General features: G+C 37.0%; 1 protein-coding gene across 4 annotated transcripts in view; it reads left to right on the top strand.

Annotated features, from left to right (window-relative positions):
* The window catches only part of ECPAS (Ecm29 proteasome adaptor and scaffold), a 109,577-nt gene that overhangs the window by 40,517 nt on the left and 51,604 nt on the right, over nucleotides 1-17,456 (top strand). For all 4 annotated transcript variants that reach the window (XM_060101286.1, XM_060101285.1, XM_060101284.1 and 1 more), the window contains 9 exons: nucleotides 662-830; nucleotides 3,675-3,814; nucleotides 6,778-6,859; nucleotides 9,619-9,738; nucleotides 11,683-11,768; nucleotides 11,998-12,076; nucleotides 14,162-14,211; nucleotides 15,235-15,301; nucleotides 15,395-15,517. In XM_060101286.1, coding sequence (XP_059957269.1) covers nucleotides 662-830; nucleotides 3,675-3,814; nucleotides 6,778-6,859; nucleotides 9,619-9,738; nucleotides 11,683-11,768; nucleotides 11,998-12,076; nucleotides 14,162-14,211; nucleotides 15,235-15,301; nucleotides 15,395-15,517 — 916 coding nt within the window. The remainder of the gene's footprint in view (nucleotides 1-661; nucleotides 831-3,674; nucleotides 3,815-6,777; nucleotides 6,860-9,618; nucleotides 9,739-11,682; nucleotides 11,769-11,997; nucleotides 12,077-14,161; nucleotides 14,212-15,234; nucleotides 15,302-15,394; nucleotides 15,518-17,456) is intronic.

Below are 17,456 nucleotides of genomic sequence, written 5' to 3'. Positions count from 1 at the left end.
TGGGCTTCAGTAGTTGTGGCACGCGGGCTCACTAGTTGTGGCTTGTGGGCTCTAGAGCGCAGGCTCAGTAGTTGCGATGCATGGGCTTAGTTGCTCCGTGGCATGTGGGATCCTCCCGGACCAGGGCTCAGACCCGTCACCCCTGCATTGGCAGGTGTGTTCTTAACCACTACGCCACCAGGGGGGCCCTCAGTGGGTTTTCTAATGCAGAAAATAAGGAGTTCAAGGAGAATTGAACAGAAATGGGAATGACTATAAATATTCTCTGCTTTGGGTATAAAACAGTAGTTCCCCCTCCACCCCATTACAGTCAGTAAACCTTTGTATTTGTCAACTAAAAACTCAAAATGTAGTGGGCCCATAGTGGCTTTTAGAACAATTATTTATAGATTGAGAGTGAACAGAATATATTCATTTTTGGTAACTGTTACAGTTCATTTGTAACCAGGTTGAGCAGATGTACTCTAATGGTTAATTTGCTGAAGATGTAGATACCTTTTTTAGATAGCTCTGAAATTTTTCTTTATGATAAAATTTTAATTTCAAGTGTTTATTCTTCTCACAAAATTCTGTGGGAGGAAAGTATATAATTGAATGTGCTATATATATGCATGTGTTTGTATGTGTTTATAGAGGGGTTAAATTCCTATTTCCTTTCCAGATATGTGTTAAATGAATCCCAGAGTCGCCAAAATTCATCTTCAGCACAGGGTTCTTCTTCAAATAGTGGGGGAGGTTCTGGAATACCACAGCCTCCCCCAGGAATGAGCTTTTATGCAGCTAAACGAGTTATTGGAGATAACCCATGGACACCTGAACAGTTGGAACAGGTATCACACACTGCTTGTTCATACGGAGCTTAACCCTGCACACTTGCCCCTTTGAAGTCCGTGGAAGCATGTGTTACATAATTCCAGCGTATTCAGGCTCTGTAATGAAGTAATGAAATACGATTGATGTAATGTGTTCTCGTCATCACGTCATTTATTGGTTAAAGCCCCAGGGAAAGGGAGGAGTGGGAAATGCTGTTTAGTTTTTCTAATACTGCTTACATGTTCCAAGTATAAAATACAGCCCATTTATAAGTTGAGTAACTTTCATTTTAGTTTTTAATTACAGGTTTAATAATTATCTAGCTGCTTTGGTGCAGTTGAAATACAATTTATCTTATATTATTCAGCTTTTTAGGGCTGTACATTTTGTGTAAAGTGAGGAACAAGTGACCATATGGGGGGAAAAGCATGACGCCCTTTTATATTTCTTCCTGGGAATTGAAAAATTGGCATTAAGAATTTTATTCTGGATTTAAACAGGACACAGATGTTCTCTGAGCAGCTTTTAAAAAAGACTGGTGCTCTACAGAGAAGGTGCCTCACTGTGTCTGTGTCATCAGGCACCTCAGGGAAGAACAGATGAGATCAGTATGTAATTATTTTGGAATTCAAGCAACATGGGTTAGTCTTCCAATCCTTCCTTTATCTCTCCATGGCAGTCTAAATGATTTGATCCTTTTCTTTTTGGCAGTGTAAGTGATCACTGATCAAAACAGTTTTCCCAGGAAAGGGAAAAAGGCAAGTGGGCATTCTTGCCACTCAACAAATTTATAGAATGATTTGTTCAGCAAGGGCTCTGTTTGATTAGATTAACATCTTCGTGCTTTATAGATCTTTTTTCTTCTTAAACCATGATGTAAGTAAGAAAGAAGGGTAAATAGTAACAGAAGCTACTCTTTATTGAGTGTGATCTATGTGACAGGCACTATACTGAGTACTTTGAATACATTATCTCATTTAATCCTCACAGCAACCTGACAAGGTATAGAAATTTAGTTCCATTTTGTAAAAGGAATTGAGGTTTTGAGATTCACCACAGTCTCACTCCTAGTAGTAGGCTTTGAATCTAGGTCTGTCTGAGGGCTAAAGCTATAAGTGCTGGAGAATCATTGTTAACATTATAAATTGTAATCTTACATTGGCCGTTATTTGCTGATTTCTGAGGGCTTCTGTATGCCTTTTGTCAATTTCATGATCTAGTGTTGAACAGTTTAGTTTCAAGGATGAAAGCTGTTTTCTTCTAATTTTTAAATATCTCTTTTGTTTTTTACATTTTTTTCTTTCAGATAAGACAGCTTTTATTTTTTTCAAATGATAAAGTTAGTGATAATGTAAATGTTCAAGTAATATAGAACATTATAACGAGAAATTAAAAATTACCTGGAATCCTGCCACCTTAGTTTGTCATTCACCTACAGCCTGCTCTGTGTACATGTGTGTGTACACAAATATAATTTTACACAATACATTTTTACGTATCACATAACACACTATTTGAACTTCATTTTTTTCATTTAATAGTATATCAGGTTTTAAAATAATGTCCTTTTTAATGTCTGTATTAAATGTAATTATGTGTAAACCACATATTTTTTAAACTAGTCTCCTATTGCTGGACATAAGTATTGTTCTCAGTTTCCTTTGCAGACTTTTTTTTTTTTTTGCGGTACGCGGGCCTCTCACTGTTGTGGCCTCTCCCGTTGCGGAGCACAGGCTCCGGACGCGCAGGCTCAGCGGCCATGGCTCACGGGCCTAGCCGCTCCGCGGCACGTGGGATCTTCCCAGACTGGGGCACGAACCCGTGTTCCCTGCATCGGCAGGCGGACTCTCAACCACTGCACCACCAGGGAAGCCCTTCCTTTGCACACTTTTTTGTGTATATCTTTGTGTAGTTGACTTCCATAACTGTGGGTGCAGTGAATGCTTGCATCTTCTCTGTTGTAGCTCTTGTTGCAGGTCAGTTGTGTTGAACATGGGGAGGGAAGGCAGGCATTTTTATGATCCTTTTTAATTGCATCCTTTGTCATTTAGTTATTGTACACTTTATCAGTCCTAATTCATATACATGAGAGCTATCATGTAACTGATTCTTAAAGGTAAAGTTTCATTTTTCAGGTATATTTATCCTAAATAGAATTATTTGTATTGAAATTCATAGCTCCTTCACATTGCATGAAGTTCTAAGCAGACTCTCTCTTCAGTCTGTGTTTCATTTTAGCCAGTTAGATTGAATACTGTTTGATTAGAATTTCACTTGCATTTGCAATTCTTGCATATGTTTGAAATCATGTTTTTTTCAGTATGTAAGAATATTGAGGACAGAGTTAGTATGTTAACAATAGATTAGAACTTCATGGACTGTGAGTTTAGTTCTTTCTGAACTGTCAAAATAATCCATGGAGTACTTTACTTCTGATGTACCCCACTTCTACCTGGAGGCTCCAGATTTGGACTTCAGTTCAAGGCTTCATCATTTTAGAGAGGCTGTTAACCTAAGTAGGAAGGCTTCGTATCATAATGGCCTTGGAGTCCGAGACTTGGGTTTGGATTGTGCCTTCATTGTTTACTAACTGTGTCTTAATCTCTTCAGCCTTGCCTCAGTTTCCTTATCAGAAAAATAGGTATAATGATACTCATCTCACAGATTGTGAGGGCTAAATGAAATCATGAATATATATGGTTTAGTATAGTCCCAGGCACACTGTAAGCCTAAATAGGAGTGGCTACTGTTGTTTTATTAATCTTTGGTTTATGAGCATACTGATATGTGAAACAGATGTTTTAGGCTGGTGGTCTTTGTTTCTCTGATAAGTGGTTTTCCTTCCCTTCATTTATCTACAGTGCAAATTGGGTATAGTGAAATTCATAGAAGCTGAGCAGGTGCCTGAGCTCGAAGCTGTTCTTCATCTGGTGATTGCTTCTAGTGACACACGCCACAGTGTAGCCACAGCAGCGGACCTGGAGTTGAAAAGCAAGCAAAGGTAAACTGCTTCCCTTTTAAACTTTTGAAATTAAAAAGAGGCTAGATTTCTAAAAGCTTGCTCAGCACATATTTGTTCTTTTTGGGTTTTGTGTAGTGAGACATTCAGTTTATGAGATTGTGAAATATACCTAATTTGTATGAAAGACAGTTTGCTAAAGAGCAGAATTCTGTATAAGACAAAGAAGAAAAGCTGTTTGGAGAAGTAGTTTAAAATTGGAATGGGTTAGGATTATAACTGTAAGAATTGAAACCTTTGTCTAGGTAAGTGAACTTAAAGAACTGATGTTAAGAAAAAAATGTCAGAACCCGGAAGTTATTCATTTTTGATTCTTCCCCTATCAAATTATTTGATATGACTTTTAATAAAGGATATGTAGGTATTATGGTTAATATGATGAAAATCAGGTCCTGTGAAAAGAGGTGTTGAATAGATCTTAATTTACACAGGAGGAAATACATATAGTAAATAGGCTCATAGAAAATATTGTGTTTAAGAAATCAAATCATGCACAAAAAAACAGTGGTATGCCAGTTTGTACCCATTGGTAAATAACATTGTGCAACGTTTGATTACTCCATTTAAGTTTCTGTTGAAACTGCTATTCTTATACCCTGTTGATTGACGCTGTAAGTTGAAATAATTTTTGGAAAGTAGTTTGTATTAGGTAATGAATCATAAAAATATTTACAATCTTTTATCTGAATCTTCTGGGAATTTAACCTAAGAGAATCATTCAAAAGAAGAAAAATATTATATTTAGAAAAATGTTACAGATTCATTCATTATACCATTTCCTATAGTTGTTCAAAAAAAAAGGAAACAAATTCAGATTTCCACAATAGGTAAATAAATAAATTATGTGACCTATATGGAATATTATATATCTGCCCAAATAATTATAAAAATAATAAAGCAACATGTAAATTGCCTCCAAGTAATGGCAAATGAATAAAGCATAATAGAAAATGATATATGTACTGATTTTAATAAATGACATGTGCAAAGACTGGAGAACACATGAAAAATTGAAGATACTTTGTTAAAAAAATCAAATTATGGAATAGTTCTTTTTTGAATTTATTTTAATGCTAAATGTAGTTAACAAAGTGGGATATCTCTAGGTCCATCCACGTGGTTGCAAATGGCATTATTTCATTCTTTTTTATAGCTGAGTAATATTCCATTGTATATATGTACCACATCTTCTTTATCCATTCATCTGTTGATGGACATTTAGGTTGTTTCCATATCTTGGCTATTGTGAATAGTGCTGTTGTGAACATAGGGGTGCATATATCTTTTTGTATTATTGTTTTGTTGGGATATATGCCCAGCAGTGGGATTGCTGGATCTCACTGGCAACTCTCTTTTTAGTTTTTTGAGGAACCTCCATTCTGTTTTCCAAAAAATCTTCCTTTAAAACTTCTCATTGTGTTTGAACTGACTCCATTCTTTACACCATACAATAGATTGGATTGTTGGAACTATAAATGTGGTGCTGAAGTATTCTAATTAGTTTTGGTTTTGTCTATTAAAACAATTGTATTTTCCAAAAAATAGCATAACATTGTTAAGAGGTAAAAAGTGAGTTGAGAACAATATGTAGATACCCATTTTGTTAAATAAAAGTATCTCTTCAAGTGATACGTCTGTTTCTTTATCTACCTGCCATGCCCATCCAACTATTTTACATGCATAGGAAAGAAGTCTAGAAAAAGATACACCTAAGTTAGTGGTTACTGAAAAGGAATAGAGAGGGTTATGGTGCAGATTATGAGGAATTTTATTTTCTGTGTTATTCATTTCTGAATTTTCACAAGCATGTAATCAGAAAACTAAAACTAGAAAGGTGGCAAGGGGAAAAGTAGAAGAAACAGTGAAAATTATCCTTATCCTTATTAGTTAATCACTATTAAGTTTTTAGTTTGTTTTACTAAAGTGTGTGTGTGTTTTGTCAAAAATCTCTAAACCTGAAGTATTTATAGGAAGGAAACAAAGATGGAGCTTGAGGATTAGTTAGTAGCAATCAGCTGAGGAAAGATATAGGTAAATAATAAGTAGAATTATAGAATGTCTTTGAGGCTAGTGGAATTGTGGATATACAAACAAGAGGTGGATTGATTAGCTATGAAGGAAGAGATGGATTAGAAAAACAGTCAAAGCAGCATGATAAATTATGTTTGCACAAATACAGCATAGTTTGAAAGCAGAATCATTGTCAAAAGAGAGAATAGAGTATGGTTAAATCTCACTAATCAAGTGAAATGCAGGATTGTGTTATTGCTGGGTTTGTAAAATGACTGGCAGGGGCTGCTGCAGAGGGTGGGTGACCATCAATAGTAAGTCACCTTATTGTGGTCCCCAATTAGGAATAAGTCTTAGTGACTAAGGGCAGCAGGATTGCTCTGTAGAATTAGGTGCTAAAATTGCAAGTGGATGATGGGAGATAAGGAGGGGATACTGGGGATCACAGTGCCATGGTATTTGAGAAATGCCGTGGGTTGCAGGCTTCCTAGGGTTGTGGCTTTAATGGGTAAAATGTTTTTTGTCACTTTCTGTATTACTTTTGAATTTCCAAGTGGCTGAACAGAAGAATCGTGCCTCAGGGCTCTTTGAACAAGTGTAGTATGGCTCTGCTGTGTTGGAATGCTCTGTGGCATTGGCCCTGAGAGTGGAAGACAGTCCAGATTTCTTGAGTAGTACCAAATTGGGCCACTGGATACACTGATCTATCTTACGTTGAATCATGGTGGGATAAGTGACTTTTTTTTCTGTTTGAAAACTAACTTTGATAGAAGTTAATCCCTTTCCTTCTCTTCTGCAGTGTCAGTTGCCCATTTCACTTGTGTATTTATAATATTTTTCTTTGGTAACACATATTAAGGCTATGATTTTTTGAAATTATTGGAGTGGGAGAAAAAAATAATAATTTTAACAAGCGTTGTTGAAACCTTCTGTAGCTTGATTGACTGGAATAATCCTGCCATCATTAATAAGATGTACAAGGTATACCTTGGAGATATACCACTGAAGACAAAAGAGGTAGGTTCTTTTTGTTTACTCTCACATCATCATAAAAAGCATTTTATTGACATGGCTCTATGTATTTGAACATTTTCTCCAGGTTATTTTGATTTAAGTTGAACCTATGCTATGGGAAATATTGATACTAGTTTTAAGCCATACTAGTCTAGGTGGATTAAAATCTCCTGGTAACTTTGTTTACCTGATCTGGTGTTTTCAGTTCAGATGCTTAAATAATGATTGTCCAGATTATGCCTCAATGAACTTTTCCTGTAGATATTTTAGGCTTTATTGAATATATTGTTCTGAGGCTGCAGCTGCTCAACTCTGCTGTAGCATGAAAGCAGCCATAGGCAGAACAGAACTGAATGAGCGTGGCCGTGTGCCAGTAAGGCTTTATTGTTACGGAAATTTGAATTTCATATTATTTTCATGAAATAATACTTTTACAAAATATTATTTTGATTTTTAAAAAATCATTTGAAAATGTAAAAACTACTCTTAACTCACAGACCTTATGAAGATAGATGGTAGGCCAGATTTGGCCGATGGGCTGTAGTTTGTTGACCCGTGGTCTAGAATCTAGAACAATAGGTGGGTTCTTCTGAATTCTAGAAATAAGATGTTTGCTTAATAACATAAGTTATCTGTTTAGTTAACTGTGTTTAAAAGTGTTCCAAGTTGAAACCTGGACATACAAGATTATTTGTTTGCTTTCTAAACCATTAATAGTTATTTAAAAAATCATATTAGCTCCAGGGAAAATTGGACAGCTACATGTAAAAGAATGAAATTAGAACACTTCCTAACACCATACACAAAAATAAACTCAAAATGGATCAAAGAGCTAAATGTAAGGCCAGACACTATAAAGCTCTTAGAGGAAAACATAGGCAGAACACTCTATGACATAAATCACAGCCAGATCATTTTTGACCCACCTCCTAGAGAAATGGAGATAAAAACAAAAATAAACAAATGGGACCTAATGAAACTTAAAAGCTTTTGCACAGCAATGGAAACCATAAACAAGACCAAAAGACAACCCTCAGAATGGGAGAAAATGTTTGCAAATGAAGCAACTGACAAAGGACTAATCTCCAAAATTTACAAGCAGCTCATGCAGCTCAATATCAAAAAAACAAACAACCCAATCCACAAATGGGTGGAAGACCTAAATAGACATTTCTCCAAAGAAGATATACAGGTTGCCAACAAACACATGAAAGGATGCACAACATCACTAATCATTAGAGAAATGCACATCAAAACCATAATGAGGTATCACCTCACACCGGTCAGAATGACCATCATCAAAAAATCTACAAACAGTAAATGCTGGAGAGCGTGTGGAGAAAAGGGAACCCTCCTGCACTGTTGGTGGGAATGTAAACTGATACAGCCACTATGGAAAACAATATGGAATTTCCTTAAAAAACTAAGAACTGGGCTTCGCTGGTGGCACAGGGGTTAAGAATCCGCCTGCCAATGTAGGGGACATGGGTTCGAGCCCTGGTCCAGGAAGATCCTGCATGCTGCGGAGCAACTAAGCCCGTGCGCCACAACTACTGAGCCTGTGCTCTAGAGCCCTTTAGCCATAACTACTGAAGCCTGCATGCCTAGAGCCCATGCTCTGCAACAAGAGAAGCCAGCACAATGAGAAGCCCGCACACCGCAATGAAGAGTAGCCCCCTGCTCGCCGCAACTAGAGAAAGCCCACGTGCAGCAACGAAGACCCAACACAGCCAAAAATAAATGAATAAAAATAAATTTATTTAAAAAAAAGAGTAGAGAGGCAAACTCTAGTTATTGAGATGGGTATTTGGCATGTATTTTCTCTTTTAAAATGAAAAAATGAGGCTTCAAGAAAGCAGTTAACATGCTTTATTGGCAAAGATGAAAGTTGAGCTTTTAAGCAAAAGCTAGAATTTTGGGAAATTTGTATTCATCACGATGAGCTTGACAGCTTGTCAGTGCTTACAGACTTTTCTGATGAGATTGGTCATGATATTAATGTGATTTTTGTGTGTGTGCGTGGATGTTTTATAATGAAATATTTGCTTAACTCGGTGAGCCAGTATTTTCCAAATGACCAGTGATGTTACAGAAGCATACAGGGTAAGGGAGCCATTCAGTATGCAGATAGACTGGTGGAATTTAGTAGAACAGTATGCAGATGTTCCCTTGATATGGTTTCAAATCTACATGGCAGTTAACCTTTAAGAACCTATTGCATATCAAGTTTGGGGGTGGCATCAAATATCTGTAATTATCTGAAAAGGCTGAAATCATCCCCACTTTTCCAGTCACATATCTTTGTGAAGCTGTTTTTTTTAACATACTTAAAACAACATATTACAACAAATTAAATGCTGACAAAGATATAAGAATCCAGCTTTCTTTTATTAAGGTGGACAGTGAAGAGATTTACAGAAAATATAAAACAACGCCACTGTCTCAGTGCAGTTTTTTGTTTTGGAAAATATAGTTTTTTATTTTTCTTAAAAATACGTTATTTATGAAAGTATATAATGGGTTTAATATTTTTAAGTGAATAAGTACTTAAAATATTTTCAGTTTTAATTTCTAGTATATTAAATATTGATAGGTATTCAGTATAAACAAAAGCTCTTCGGAAGCTTCAGTAATTTTTAAGAGTATAAAGGGATCCTGAAACAAAAGTTTGAGCGACCATTGATGTAGATGATCTCTCATGATTTTTTTCAATTCACAATAATTTTGAAGTGCTGAGTTATAATCACACATGTTTTCAACAGGGAGCAGTTCTGAAGCCAGAGCTGAAAAGGGACCCAGTCAGTACAAGGGTTAAGTTAAAGATTGTCCCCCACCTCCTTCGTTCTAGACAAGCTGCTGAAACGTTCCCGGCTAACATTCAGGTAACTCATTCTTTCCCGAGAAAAATGGCCTGTTTACAACTTTCATGTTTGTTTAACTAGACAAAGAACTGTGTTAATGGATATTCAGGAGGTAGGTTGATATGTATAACAAGGTTAATGAGATTTCTTTTTTCTCTCTCAAGTTTAGCTGCAGAAAATACTTTTTAATTATAGCTATAATAAAAATATATTTTATTAATATAGTAATATATATTTTATTATATATAAATATATAGTATATATAATATATATATTATAAATTTTTATTATAGAATATATGCTGTATGTGGTTACCATTCACCCTAAAAGTACGGTGATAATTCCTTTCAAACTAGTGCTTTTCTGAGTGGCTTTTTTCCAAAAATGGTAGCACCAGAAACTTGGTCACCTCGGTGGAAAAGCGAGTCATCCTTGACGGGACTCCCTCGTGAGGGCAGCGGCCACAGCCTCTGGATGCTGCTGCCGCAGTGTCTTCACCCCCGTCTGCCGAATGCTGACGTTAATGAGGATTGTCACTTGTTGTTCTGCTTGCCACAGTCGTCTTCCTTGTTGCCCTGCCTCTAGTCTTCCCCACAGCCAGTCTGTTTTGTGTGTTGCCACCAGAGTTATTTTTGCAGTTGGAAACTCTTGTCCTCTGTTGGTGTGGGATGTGAGCCCCTCCGGAAAAGCTCTTGCCTTTTGGTCCAAGTCATGACCAGCTCAGCTCTGGAGACAGATTCATTTGAGCATAATTTTGTCATTAGTTACTTACTTTTGATCTTAAATAAAACTCAGGGTTTTTCCTGTTTTTCTTTAAACATAAAAAAAAATCTGTAAAATGGATGTAATGATACAGCTACCTCATAGCAATGTTGTAAAGACTGAGTAGGTTAGCAGGTAGAAGCTTTAGAGCAGGGTGGCTAGTACTCATTCAGTTAGCAAGTTCTCAGTAAATGGTGGAAAGGCAGCAGTTATTTCCCTTCTGGTCTCGTATCTCACCATACCCTTGCCCTGTACCTTATGCTCCAACAGAGATTGTTGCTGTTTAAGCATGCTGTTTTCATGGCTCTGTGTCTCCACTCCTGGCATAGTGGCCCTCCCCACTGTAGCCTGGTAAACATCTACTCCAGTTTCAGGATTTGCTCTGGTGTGCCCCTTCCTGTCTGAAGTGTTTCCATTTCCTGCCTCTCATCTCTTTCAGTCCCAAAGTAAGAACACTGTCCTCTTGCTCACTGTATGTGTGTGGTAGACATTGGCTTCTGCCTTCACATCTCTCCCTCTTAAGGCTTATTTGTTTAAGTGGCTGCTTCCTCCTTTTAGGTGATACAACTTTTATTCCCAGTATCTGGCTCTCTAATATTTGACTGATTTCAAGTACTCTGTTCTGTGTTTCCATAAACATAAAATAATCACAGAGCTTCTTCCATTTCACTTTCCAGGCACTGTTTCCCTGACAGTGTTTTGATAATTTTGGTTCAGAAAATTTGGTTGTAGTAACACTACATTATATAATAAGCAGCTAGAAGTTTGTGGCAGAATATTCATAGACATCCTGTAGGTGTACACTTTATTTGTAGTTATTTATGTTTTCAAAATGAGTCCACGTGTAATTAAGAAACCTAATACCCCCAAAATAACCTTCTCTGCTCATGGCCCCTGCGTGAGAGTGGCAGCCCACTGCAGCGTGAACTCTGTGTTGCTTTCTAGTGGTAGCCCCACAAATTTTGCAGACTTGTAACATCTACCATTGTGTTTGTTGTTACTCCACAGACTGTTAATTGAAGCTACTGATTGGCTTCCTAAGGCCGTCAGCTAAAATATTTGTATGAAAGAGAACTGCATTAATTTTGAAGAACAAGGTGTAGTGCAAAAGACCTACTCTTGATTGAATCCTTAATAGTATTTGAAGATAGTAAATTGCTGTTCTTGTTAATTGGTATTCTTGACGTTGTTCTTTTTTCATAGGTGGTGTATGATGGACTCTTTGGTACAAATACAAATTCAAAATTAAGAACATTATCCCTGCAATTTGTGCATCACATTTGTGTAACGTAAGTTTTTTGAACTATTTATAAAGTTTTCAAGCTGTTGGAGTGATGAAGTGATGCAAGTATATCTTACCTAGAAAGAAATCTTGTTTGTTTATCTTAAAATATTTCATATTTTAATAGATTATTTAAATTTACTTCAGTTATGTCTCTATTTTAACTAATAATCTGAAAAGATTTGTAATTATGAGATTCTTATATCTTGCTTTGTATGTGTTATTTTTTCAAAAAGCTGTCCAGAAATCAAGATTAAGCCATTAGGTCCAATGCTTTTGAATGGCCTCACCAAGCTAATCAATGAATATAAAGAAGTAAGTGACTTGTTTTTTTAAATTTTTGTTAACATTTTATATTTTAAAGTATTTTCTGTTATAAACTTTGCTGGTCTGTATGTTGATATAGTTAAAGTTTGCTGTTGTTCCATCATTTCTTAACATTTTTAATTGAAGTGGTGCAAATTTCAGAAATTACCACCATCTTTTGCCCTTTTTTTTTGAAATAAGTATTAAAAACTGATACGGATCTTGAGGTTGTCTTATCATTTCTTTAAATAACATTTTAAAAAGCTAGTACATTTTATGTTACTTTTAGGCACTGTGCAAAAATGGAATGAAAAGAAGTAAATTTTACTTTATGATTTATTTCCATATAGGTCTATTTGGATTTGCTTGTTTTGAGAAACAGTGTTAATTCTTAGGGGCTGAGATTTTATTGATTCAAAACTCTGTCAGACTACCAAATACACTACCAAATGTAAAATAGATAGCTAGTGGGAAGCAGCCACATAGCACAAGCAGCCACATAGCACAAGCTCGGTGCTTTTTATCCCCTAGAGGGGTGGGAAATGGAGGGTGGGAGGGAGACGCAAGAGGGAGGAGATATGGGGATATATGTGGACATATAGCTGATTCACTTTGTTATACAGTAGAAACTAACACACCATTGTAAAGCAATTATGCTCCAATAAAGATGATAAAACAAACAAACAAACTCTGTCAGAACATGCATTCAGTAAATTTTTGATTCCTTAAGCTAAGTGGAATGAGGATTCCTTGGATTGTAGATTTTCAAATCCTGTTTTTCCTTGCTGTATCACTCCTACCATTTCTAGTATTTCAGGGGAATTTGCTAAAAAAGGTAAGGTTTCAAGAACTCTAGTTAGTATTTCTTCCTAAGTCTTAGCTAAACATGAATGCATGTTTGCATTAGTACAATGACCAGTATTTTGCCATTTGGATTTAGAATTGAGTTTGAATTCTAGTTTTGTTCCTTGGTGAGTTACTTAAATTCTTTGGACCTCTGTTCTTTATCAGAAAAATGAGGATAATAGTATCACTTCATTGGATTATTGTGAAGATTAAATGAGATAATTCATGTAAATTATTCAGCACAGTAAAGGCATATTAGTAGATATTATTAATGAAGAGCTATTCATTTGTTGTGCAGCTGTGCTTTGGGGCAGTGTTAGGCCTGACTCTCCTGTCTTCTTCTGTTGATTGAATAGAGCTTGCATGGTTCTTAAGGCCTTGGGAAACTTTCAGATTATTTTTATGGCGTAGTCAGATTCTTTGGATGGTTGGTAGAAATAAAAATGCTTTGGGGCTTCTAGGGGAGGAACTGTATATTTGAAGATAGGTTAGAGAGGCCAGATAAACTACAGGGCTGTAATCCTTTTACCTCCAGATGACACTGCCTGTCTTCCCAACAGATGAGTCTGTAAGAGTGGCCATGTAGGTGTGTGAATCCTATGTTAAATGTATAAACTTCAGCTCATGGAAGTGTTACTATGTTCTAAGTAATGTCAGACTATTGGTTTTCATAAAACCACGTAAAATTCTATCCGTATCTTGAGTGGGAACCTTGTTAACTCACCTGAATACTATGATCCCTTTAATTTTTTATGGTGGAAGATATGAGAAGAAGCTGTTTCCTATGGTGCAGATTTTTAGACAGTTGCTCCCCAGCTTACTACAATTTTGGGTGAGAGAGAGTGGATCCTAGCCTGTTGGGCAGGTGAATTTTCTAATAAGTTAAGCTGTTTTCCTAGTACGTTGGTGGTGAATTTTGGTATTTGCAGGTTATATAGTATTGAAACTATCCTGCACTTAGCACCAGCTAAGAGAACCTTTTCATATATGACCACTGCATTTTCCTTTTGGAGTAAGTTGGGGAGGTAAAGTTTTGTTTTTCCTTTTAGTAGTGTGATGCATTCTGGGTTTGGACATTTTTATTTGTTTTGTTCAGATGCTGATATCACATAGTTAGGCAGGGTGAGACCTAGGTTTAACAAGGAGTAAAATAATACATTTAATTGCAGCAAAAAGGTTTTGCTGTTTACTGTGTTTTTTGTTCTGTCTGCTTTTTGTTCTTTTCTTTTTTTTCCCCTTAATTTCAAGGACCCTAAGCTACTGTCAATGGCATATTCAGCTGTTGGAAAACTCTCCAGGTGAGTAAACTCTTTTTCAGTGAGAGATATCCTGTTGGTAAACTAAGAACAATTGTGGCATTTAATAATGGATGGAGAATAAATTTGTTATGATTCTGAAAGGGTCATAGGTTGTTTAGAAATGTCCTCCTTGTAGAAGGATAATGAATGTGAGACATTTTAACTTATATCTGAAGATGTGTTACCACATTAAATGGCAGTCTTGAAATGAGATTTTGAACTGGATTGTGTCATAATGTGTTACAGTTTTCTTGTACCCTAGAGACATTTGATTGACCTTAAGTGTTCTTGTTGCTACTTACTACCAGTGTTTATAATCTCTATAATCAAGAGTTTTTCTAGTGATTCTCTTTTCTGATAGCATTATATTATGATTCTGAGTGGCCCTGTTTCCAAAGTTGGATTTTTTTTCTTCTGCTTAGTATGGTTTCCTGCACCCAGTTCCTCCTTGTTTCCTCTTCCTTCACTGTATTTCAGAGCAGGGAGATAGAGGAGCAGCATCCTCAGTGGTAGGAGGTGCTGCTTACACCCTGGCACAGGCTCTGTGTTGGCCTGTGTAGACTGGGTCTTGCTCTTCTGCACTGTGTAGGGAAGGAGTTGGGGGACTCAGAAGACAGCCACTTCAGATCAGCTGATACAGCATAGGGTTGTCAACAAACCTTGTCCCTTGTGTGTTGGCATGAAGTGACAAAGCTCCTTGTCACCAGAGTCATTAGTTTAAATAGCATTTAGTCTCATCTACTTTCTTTATTTTAAAATCAGAAATGTTAACTGAATGCATGGAATATTCTAGTGAGAATATCTGGATAATAGGTATATTAATCTAGAATTACATTATTAGACAGTTGAAGAATTAAATATTTACTTTAAAAAGTGTTTGGTTCTTTGGGGGAGGTAATCCAGTGATGCTCACATGGTTCAGAAGTGAAAGTGCAAGTTTAGGAAAGTTTGTGTTTAGTTTCTTTTTCTTTTCCATCTTATGGAAATTTTTGATAGTAATGATGACCTCATATTCTCTTACAGTCGAATGCCCCATTTATTCACTAAGGATATAGCTCTTGTGCAGCAGCTTTTTGAAGCCCTATGTAAGGTAGGGAAAGACCTGACAAGTGTATGCTTTCTGTTTGGATGCTCACTTGGAAACCCAACAGGGAGGGAAACACTGTTTTTATCATCTTCATAGGAAGAGCCCGAGACGCGACTCGCTATTCAAGAAGCACTATCCATGATGGTTGGAGCTTATAGTACTTTGGAAGGAGCACAGCGGACTCTCATGGAGGCACTTGTGGCTTCGTACTTAATAAAGGTAGGTCCAGCTATGTGAACTACAGTGGCTGGTGGTATATGCATTTTACATTTTTTTTTAAACATTTTTTAAGCTCTCAGTTTTTTTAAAAAATTTATTTATTTATGGCTGCACTGGGTCTTCGTTGCTGTGTGCAAGCTTTCTCTAGTTATAGCGAGCGGGGGCTACTCTTCATTGCGGTGTGTGGGCTTCTCATTGCGGTGACTTCTCTTGTTGCGGAGCACGGGCTCTAGGCGCATGGGCTTCAGCTGTTGTGGCTCATGGGCTCAGTAGTTGTGGCTTACGGGCTCTAGAGCGCAGGCTCAGTAGTTGTGGCACACGGGCTTAGTTGCTCCGTGGCATGTGGGATCTTCCCCAACCAGGGCTTGAACCCGTGTCCCCTGCATTGGCAGGCAGATTCTTAACCACTGCGCCACCAGGGAAGTCCTACATTTTTAAGATCAAAATTTGAGTTGCTTTTTGCCTTAACTCTATAATGAAGAGGAATATTTGCTTTCACTTGGACTGTGATTTATGATCTGTTTTTAATTCTTCGTTATTGCAATCTGATTTTAGGGAAGAAGGAGTAGTGATATTCACAGAGGCCTTATGTTTAAAGCCTTCCTTGTTGGAAAACTGTTCTTAATATCATGCTCTACCAGTTGCAAGTGTTTGTTTTAAGTGGTAGCTGAGCACTACAGTTCACTGAGGTAGAGTTCTGTAGGTAACATTGGGGGAGAAAAGCAGAAGGAAAGAAAGACACAATTTATGGATCAAAATGAGTCTGTAGGAAGTAAGCCAGTACCATCATACATACTCTTCTTCCCTCTAGTCCTCTTCATTTGCCTGCCATGGGAGTTTGCAGGAGAAATTTTATTATTTTTTTTTTTCGGTACGCGGGCCTCTCACCGCTGTGGCCTCTCCCGTTGCGGAGCACAGGCTCTGGATGCGCAGGCTCAGTGGCCATGGCTCACGGGCCCAGCCGCTCTGCGGCATGTGGGATCTTCCCAGACCGGGGCACGAACCTGTGTCTCCTGCATCGGCAGGTGGACTCTCAACCACGGCGCCACCAGGGAAGCCCTGCAGGAGAATTTTTAATATCTGTGGTTATATACACATATGTATACATGATATATAATATGCAATATAAAATAATACATTATGTATTTGCTTTAGTCAGTTCTTTGTCCTCCATTTCTAGGAGTAGAGAGGGAGATTAAAGAGGGAATGATGTCAAATATTGGTGAGATTAATATGAATTACATCTTAACTGAAATTTGGCTGCATTGGGTCTTTGTTAGGTCTTCAGCCATGTTTATTAACACATTTATACTGAGGAATTATTAAAGGTTCAGGAAGGTATCTGGTTTCTGTTGAAATATGACAGGATAATTATGTACACTCAGAAGGCTTATTATATATAGCGACCCATTGTCAAATGCTCTTGGTGTTCAGTGTACCTGGTTCATGATCATATAACATGGACAAAGAAGTATAGGCTTATTTGGAAGCTTATTAGAGTCAAATACTTAAAACTTTTTGTAGGTAACCGTACAAGGAAATGGAATGCTTGTATAATGCACATGGGTGCTGGTCATACTTATGCAGATCAAATCATGTAACAGTATTACAAAGCCAAAGGTAATTTATTTTCTTTTCTCAGACTACATGTAAGGCAGCCAGACCCTGGGCTAAATCATATAGACTGGTCCTTAATATCATTGCCCTTTACAGTAGCTCCAAAAATGCTAAAGAGCAAGAACACCTGAATAAATGAGGTAGTACATGTTTCTAAGCATCTCTCATCTCACTTATGTTGTGACTGGAGGAATGACCCAGGGGGAAGATACCTGAGAATAAAGCTTAAGCATCAGTAGACTCTACAATTGCTTTTCTGGTTGAACTTCCTATTCATAGATTACAGTCTTAATCTATTTAAGTTAATTGGATATATTTATGT

Source organism: Mesoplodon densirostris, chromosome 6 (genome assembly GCF_025265405.1).
Source record: "Mesoplodon densirostris isolate mMesDen1 chromosome 6, mMesDen1 primary haplotype, whole genome shotgun sequence".
Lineage (NCBI taxonomy): Eukaryota > Metazoa > Chordata > Mammalia > Artiodactyla > Ziphiidae > Mesoplodon > Mesoplodon densirostris.
The sequence above is the reverse complement of the archived record's forward strand: the minus strand, read 5'-3'. Positions and strand labels throughout refer to the sequence as shown.